The sequence below is a fragment of the Castanea sativa genome, chromosome 9 (genome assembly GCF_040712315.1).
Source record: "Castanea sativa cultivar Marrone di Chiusa Pesio chromosome 9, ASM4071231v1".
In the NCBI taxonomy this organism is placed as follows: domain Eukaryota; kingdom Viridiplantae; phylum Streptophyta; class Magnoliopsida; order Fagales; family Fagaceae; genus Castanea; species Castanea sativa.
In genome coordinates this window covers 6,212,380-6,219,931 of record NC_134021.1, presented here as the reverse complement: position 1 = coordinate 6,219,931, position 7,552 = coordinate 6,212,380, and the positions used below count along the sequence as shown (strand labels likewise).

Here is a 7,552-nt window from a genome sequence, read left to right as displayed (position 1 = left end):
TTATTATTTTTAAATAATAGTAACCTTTAATATTATGGTATTACCCCCCACCCCAAAAAAAAAGTATGCATTGTGAGTGGAATAAATCACAGATATGAAGATGGATAAAGTTCTCCAACAAACCTAAGACCTCACAAGATCATTCATATATATTAAATCACGTTATGTATTAAATCATTTTAAACAACTACATGATTATTAAGTATAATATATGATTAAAGATACATATAAATATTAGTTATATAACTTATTTAAATAATACAAATGAATGGTTTTATAAGTCATTACTGGATTGGATTAGATTTCTATAAATTGGTTTGGAGGAAAACTTTGTTAATTAAAACATATACGTTCTCATATAAGAAAATCTAGTTATAGACTCATTATTACACACTTTATACATACTCCTTTTAAAATTTTAACTTTTAGTTAAAAGGTTCCGTTAATAGGTGCACTTAGGGCATTTGTTAATGAATCATTTTATGAAAATTTTAATATCACTTTTATGAAAAATATAAAAAAATGTCAAAAAATTTAGGTTTTTTTTTTTTTTTTTTCATAAAAAGTTTCTACATATAATTTATAAACCAACGGTCTTAAGGAATTCTTTTGTTTTTCCCTTAGTTAAAATTGTGAAATCATGAAACTGTATTTTCAAAACATAATTCCAACATGACTTTAGTTTATCTAGTAATGTATATACAAAAAGTGTGCAATAACGGGTACCTAGAATTTTAGCTTTTAATTTAAACTTTGAAATCATGTTTTCAAACATAATTTCAGTACACGTGGCAGCAGTGTGTATACGATAAGCTTGCACCAAAGAGTAATATGATAATCATTCTCTATAAGTTCAGAACACGAGGAAAGTGTTTGATATGCAAACGGCAAAAACATTGCGGTACAAACAAGTAGTCATTGATTCGCCACTTCACTCACTCCTAGTAACAAAACCAAGACCTTCTCAGTTCTCAGCCACTCACTGTGTATACTGAAGGCAAAAAAAAGAAGAAGAAGAGGAAAATGGAAGGTGGGTCTGCTGCTACTACGAATGGAAATGAAGACAGCGCAAAGAAAGGGTTGGATGGCACAGGTTTGGATCTTCCACTGAATCGCCATGGAAACTTGAAAAGTGCTTCCAGTGATCAAAGCCTCAAGGACATTCTTCTCCAAATTAAGTCTTCCAAAACCCCTGTAAGCACTCAATGATGTTTTTTATTTTCTGGGTTTTGTTTTTGTTTTTGTTTTTGAAATTATATTTGCTTGTTTGGTTTTTCATGTTTTGATTAGCTTCAGTTTATTGATTTTTTGAATGATAAAATCCTTGCAGGCAGTTGTCAATTATGGTGCTTCTTGGTAAGTAACTTAACAAAATGTTTAGAGGGCTTTTTCCCTATCTTATCTGTGAGCATCTTGTGTGAACACCATGTGTTTGATGTAATGATAGTTGGCATATTGAGTTTGCATTTGTATGAGTTAGAGGCAGTTTTGCCAAGAAACTGGCTTTTAAATTTTGATTTTTAATGCTGTGGACTTTGCTTGCGTTTATCCTCTAATGGGTGGGGAAAATTGAGCTGTGGAAATTGCTTGGATCAATTTTTACATTACAAATGGTTTCACTTTGGTCTTCCATTACTAATAGCAGGCTATAGTTTCAAGTATAGTTGAAAACCATTAGCAATGAGCGTTTGCAATCTTTCTCATGATTGCTCTTATTTGTTAAAACCATTGGTTTTAGCTACATGAGTTTTGTTAGTTTCTTGTATCTCATTGTATGGTTCTCTATTTGAAATTGTTCCTTTCTTTTCTTTTTGAACAACCCATGAAATTCCTACACAGAATCTATGATATGGATTAATTTTGATTTGTTAGTATTTTTCAGGTGTGGTGTTTGTAGCCAGATCCTCCCTTCATTCTGTCAGCTGAGTAACAATTTCCCAAAGCTCTCTTTCATATATGCAGATATTGACGAATGCCCAGAAACAACACAGCACATACGTTATACACCTACGTTTCATTTCTACCGAGATGGTGAAAAGGTAGATGAGATGTATGGTGCTGGAGAAGAGCGGCTGCACGATCGTTTGTGGTTGCACTCCTGAAGACATATCTCAGGATGAACAAACGATATTCAGCTGTAGAGACAATTTACTGTGAGGGTTCTGAATTTGTTAAACCTTATTTATACTTGGCTCATGAGCTATCAGCAGTGTCTTTTTTTCTTTTTCTTTTTTTGTAATGAATTCTTTTTTTCTTGTTCTGCTTGTAAGATTCACATGGGTGTCAGAATCTTTAGATTGAATGTCTTCAAGCTACTATTGCTTCAAAAATGTCTGGTACTAATTATGAATTGCAAACTATAAATGACGGTTAAATTCACAATTGATAATTCTCAAATCATTGGCAGTAACTTATTCAAATTATCGAAACCAGTTGCCCTGATCTACTTAGAAGAAACAATATAGTAAATTCAAGATTGATCTATTCAAATAAATGACATTATAGAGTCATCATAGACAATGCAGGTGGTTGCAGAAACAATATTTGAAGAATAAAGGAAAAAAAAAAAGGCGAAAAAAATGAATAAAAGACAATGACAGATGAAGCAAAAGCTGTAGGTTCCTATGTTTGCTAACACCTCAACTTAAAGCACACATCTCTTCCGTCTTCTTATCAGGGCTGTGATATTCATCCTCAGCATCTTATGTATGCATCCAAGCCTCTTTATTCATTTCCTGCAAGGATAATAATGGCTATGATAATAACCATCCGCAAAAAACTTGCTTGCTTGCTCAAGCTTTGGGCTTGAGAAGCTTCACAGTCTCCCATGTGAAATCTGGGTCTTCACGGCCGAAATGACCATAAGCAGCAGTCTTCTGAAACCTGAAGTTTCCTCCTCTCTTAAGATCTAGATTGATGGCCATCATTCCTGGCCTGAAGTCAAAATTCTCCTTAATCAGAGCCAAAATATCCCTGTCTGGAATCTTCCCTGTTTTGTAGGAGTCCACAAACACTGACAGTGGTTCTGGCACACCAATTGCATAAGAAACCTGCACAATACAGCGTCTAGCAAGACCCGAAGCCACCACACTCTTTGCTGCCTGCCTAACAATATATGCACCACTGCGGTCCACCTTGGTTGGGTCCTTCCCTGAGAAAGCACCTCCACCATGAGCACCCCATCCACCATAGGTATCAATGATAATCTTCCTGCCAGTTAGTCCTGCATCTCCATGAGGTCCACCAATGACAAACCTACCTGAAGGGTTAAGGTGGAAAATGGTCTTATCATCAAGATACTTGGATGGGATGACAGGTTTAATCACATGCTCCTTCAAATCTTTGGCAATTTCATCATTTGTCACAGTCTCGTCATGTTGAGTTGAGATAAGAACTGTGTGCACCCGGATAGGGACCATGGCTCCATTCTCATTCTGATACTCAACAGTCACTTGAGTCTTACCATCAGGCCTTAGCCATGGGCATGTTTTATTTTTTCTGACCTCAGTGAGCTTGGCACCAAGTTTGGTAGCAAGGACATGAGTTAGAGGCATTAACTCAGGTGTTTCATCTGTGGCATAGCCAAACATGTGGCCTTGATCGCCAGCTCCAATTTCCTCAGGTTTCTTTGTGAGATGGCCATGAACTCCTTGAGCAATGTCAGGGCTCTGTTGCTCAATATTGACAAGGACATTGCACTTGTCAGCATCAAGGCCTACGTCTGCTGACACAAACCCAATGCCTCTGCAAGTACCTCTAACTATTTTCTCATAGTCTACTTTAGCCTTGGTCGTGATCTCACCAAAGACCATCACCATGTTGGTCTTTGTGCATGTTTCACAGGCAACTTTGCTCTCTGGGTCTTGTTCTAGGCAGGCATCAAGGATGGCATCTGAGACTTGATCGCAGAGCTTGTCAGGATGGCCCTCATTGACAGATTCAGATGTGTAGAGGAAGGTGTCCATTTCTAAACTGGGGAAAAAAGATATGATATGTTAGTGATCCTCCACTTTGAGATCTCAAGATTAGATTTACAGAAAACATCCATGAAACTAAAAATGTCAACATACAAAAGGACACTACAAAAAGAAAAATGAAGGGCACCATGCATAAACTTTCCTAGTAAAGGAGCCAATAATTCCATCATCCATTGACATTAACACCACATCATCATCATTTTCACCATATATACATTTCAAGGTTATATAATAATGCCAAAGACTACATATTAGTATTACTTGTATCTACTCTGAGAATTATCACTAGCTCCATAACTTGTCTGACTGTAACCAAACTCTTCCATTTCACTTAATGGTGGTGAAGGATAAGTTTGTATTGAGGATATAACTATCTATTTATCATTTTTATCTACAATAATGAAGAAGTTTGTTACGAACACAAATCATATTTGCCCATTATCCAGGGCTGAACATCTCTCTTTTAATATAACATGGTAATGTTATATTAAAAGAAAAGAAAGATGCATGGTTCACCGAGTAAAAAAACAGGGACACCCACCCAATGTATTATAGCCATGACATGCACGTGATGGTAATTGATGCACCGTAAAATCAGAAAAGCTAAATCAATTAATGTGACACAGTTGATCCTTAATTTGCATATCTAGGGACTAATGTCCTAGATAAGCAGGCTTAATTAACGAACTGCCAAAATCAATAACCAGAGAATTAGAATGTCAGATGTAAGATAATTACTGTTACAACCCCATCCTAGTACCGATGTAGATTCACTTAACCTTTTCTTTGAGAAAAAAGGAAAAAAAAAAACAAACAGAGAAAAATGATATCATTATGGTTTTAAATTTTGCAGAAAGACGATTTGAAGAAATATTGGTCAAACTTAACAGAAGTTTGGAACTGTAGTTGGAACACCCACGGTACTAGAAAATCAAACACCCAAATGAGCAAAAAACAAAGACCACCCAAAGATCCGATCTTGTTAGTAAAAGAAAACAGATTTAACATTGAAAATGTGTGTGACAACAGAGACAGATCTAAACAAAATGTGGGAACTCAACGTTAAAAACATTGAACAATTGCAAGATCTTTTTAATTGGACATAGATCTAGACCAACATTTATTCAAGATATTGTAGTGAAAAATGGACATATAGATAGATAGATATATGAACCTGGAGAGCTGCGCCTGTATGTATGCCTTAGAAGGAGGAGGAATGAGAGAGAGAGAGAGAGAGAGAGAGAGGAAATGAAACAAAGAGAGAGATGGGTTTGGTTTTATATCGTATATATTTATAGTAAGGGATCTAGTTTTGGCAATTTGGTAGTAGTTAGTAGAGGGAGCTGTTTCTTCGTCTGACTCGCTCTCTCTCTGTTTCTGTGCTCTTGGCTTTGCAGTGTTGTGCCTTTTATGCTGCCCGCTCTATTCGCGTTTGAGCTTTGCAGTTCACATCAACTACCTAACATTTGTGGTTGGTATGTGGGTCCCTTTTTCACCAACCATTTGAGTTGCTAATTGTGACTCGAGAATGGAAAACTCCCACCAACTATGAGATGTGTACTTTTTAATCAATCATATGACCCTCTTGCACATACCCAAATTTACACTCAAGTTCTAAGCATGTTTAGTTGTCAACTTGTGATTACGTTAAAACATTTACACAAAATTCTGCTTATACCAAGTTTTTATTGTTCTGTTTTGGATTGCTTAGATTGGAATTTGAACGTATATATCCATTAAAAATAAAAGCATTTACACGTGGGAGTGTCATGTTTAGTTGCTGAAAAAATGCATTTAGGTGCACCAATCATAAAATGACACTTAATTGTAAATTTGGGTGTATGTTTAATAGTGTCACTAGAGCTTTTTAAAGTCGTATAACTTGTTTTTATAATGTAGATAAATAATTTGATGAACTTCTACCTATCCCAACTCCAAATGGACGGTTGTGATGATTGAAGTTGCGTTCCCGTATCAAAATACCGTCATCATCTAAGATTTTCTAGGAAGATGCCGAGTGATCCAGTACTTGGTGGGGCCTACCACGTGTGGATCCTGACTCCGAAGTCCGAGTTCGATGCAGGACCCGGACCCAGCATAACAATGAGATCATGTCTCTTACTACGTATTTTATTCGTGGGCAAGTGCAAGCATTCAAATTCAAAACCCGTTTGTCTAACTCTAACCAAATGGGTCGTAGTCCCATGAGAATGAGACTTTTAGTAAAAGTGGGTCAAGTCTCACATGGCATGCTAGGCTATGGCTACAAAGGACAAAAGTATATGCTCAGAATGTTGGCGATTATTGGATGCATGAATGATGAAAGTGAAACCATTACATACAATTATTTAGCAAAAAAAAAAAGGAAAAAAGAAGAAGAAGAAGAAACCATTCCATACAATTTGCAATTGATGGATTTCTTTTTTTAATGTTATCCCATCCAATCGTGGAGTCAGATATATGTGTCATTCAAGGCAGTGCTAAAATAAACAATAATATAAAAGCTAAATATTTTTATTTCAAATTGTTGCCTTTTTTTAAAAGAGTTAAAGAGGTTAATATGGAATAAAAGTGAAGTTTTCAAAAAATTTCTTTTAAATGTAAATTACCATATTATTTGTGAAAAAAACTCTGCTTCCATAAAATGTAACGACTAATATTTAAAAAAAGCTTCATAGATTTAATCGTTTAAAATTGATGGGAAATCAAACAAACAATGGAGGAACGCAAGTGAGTATAATCAAACAAATAATTAAACATTACACCAATATTATATAGTTTGTATTGTATTTTAAATGTAAAGGGGGAAAAAACTCTAATGACCAGATATTCTCTTCATGAAGCATTTAAAAAAAAAAAAAAAAAGAGGAAGAAAAAGAAAAGAAGAAGATTTTCTCTTCAAGAGAGTTAATTTGGGTACATTTTCTGCATCATTTACAAGTAAGCTTCTCTCTTTTTTTTTTTTTTTACTAGATAGATAGATAGAAGAATCAAAATGTCACATAATTAATTATCGCATAATTAACTAGTCTAGGAGAAAAGAGAGAGTTCTTTGACTTCTCAAAAATATGGTACTAAAAAAAAGAATTACTAACAATATACGGATGAAGGGTAAGTTCAATACATAAAGAATCAATATTTTATGTCCCAAAAATAGCTAAACTATTAGTACATATATTTGCTTACGAGATGTGTGTTGAACCATGACTTGCCATATGTAGCAAAGATGGTCTTGCAATTAGAAATAAATACGTTGAGAGATGAAGATATAAGAATAGCAGAATTAAGAAACTTAAATACCTATAAAGAATCAATTTCAAAGATAAAATTATGATATCCTAATTCCCAAGCTAGAGATGAACCATAAGTTGCTCTTTTGGAGATTGGTGTAGTTGGTGAGTGTAGAATTTAGAAGAATTTGGGAAGTGGCGACTTGCCTAGTTGTCATGACGTGATTTTTTGAGTAAGTGACTTGTGTGCCTTGTTATAATTCACATTTTGTCCTGAGCCAAAAAATGAGTTCAATGATAGGTTGGTAATCAACATAGAATTTTATAATTTTATTATGAATTGAA

General features: G+C 34.9%; 2 protein-coding genes across 2 annotated transcripts; one reads left to right on the top strand and one right to left on the bottom strand.

Moving 5' to 3' along the window:
* Positions 1-852: 852 nt before the first annotated feature.
* On the top strand, positions 853-2,330 carry LOC142610579 (thioredoxin-like 3-3). Its single transcript, XM_075782421.1, has 3 exons — positions 853-1,194; positions 1,331-1,356; positions 1,883-2,330. Exons 1-3 carry the CDS (start codon positions 1,024-1,026, stop codon positions 2,100-2,102), a joined length of 417 nt encoding a protein of 138 aa, XP_075638536.1. The 5' UTR covers positions 853-1,023; the 3' UTR covers positions 2,103-2,330.
* A 132-nt stretch (positions 2,331-2,462) lies between these two features.
* LOC142610578 (S-adenosylmethionine synthase 3) lies at positions 2,463-5,375 on the bottom strand. Its single transcript, XM_075782420.1, has 2 exons — positions 5,152-5,375; positions 2,463-3,972 (listed from the first exon to the last, which is right to left on the bottom strand). The coding sequence occupies exon 2, from the start codon at positions 3,963-3,965 to the stop codon at positions 2,793-2,795; it is 1,173 nt and encodes a 390-aa protein (XP_075638535.1). The 5' UTR covers positions 3,966-3,972; positions 5,152-5,375; the 3' UTR covers positions 2,463-2,792.
* Between the last annotated feature and the right edge of the window lie 2,177 nt (positions 5,376-7,552).

Bases quoted from the DNA above. Each gene is read 5' to 3' on its own strand.
- LOC142610579 (XM_075782421.1), top strand. From the start codon at position 1,024: ATGGAAGGTGGGTCTGCTGCTACTACGAATGGAAATGAAGACAGCGCA. The intron at 1,195-1,330 runs GTAAGCACTCAA...AAATCCTTGCAG, and splicing joins TTAAGTCTTCCAAAACCCCT to GCAGTTGTCAATTATGGTGC. The intron at 1,357-1,882 runs GTAAGTAACTTA...AGTATTTTTCAG, and splicing joins GTCAATTATGGTGCTTCTTG to GTGTGGTGTTTGTAGCCAGA.
- LOC142610578 (XM_075782420.1), bottom strand. From the start codon at position 3,965: ATGGACACCTTCCTCTACACATCTGAATCTGTCAATGAGGGCCATCCT.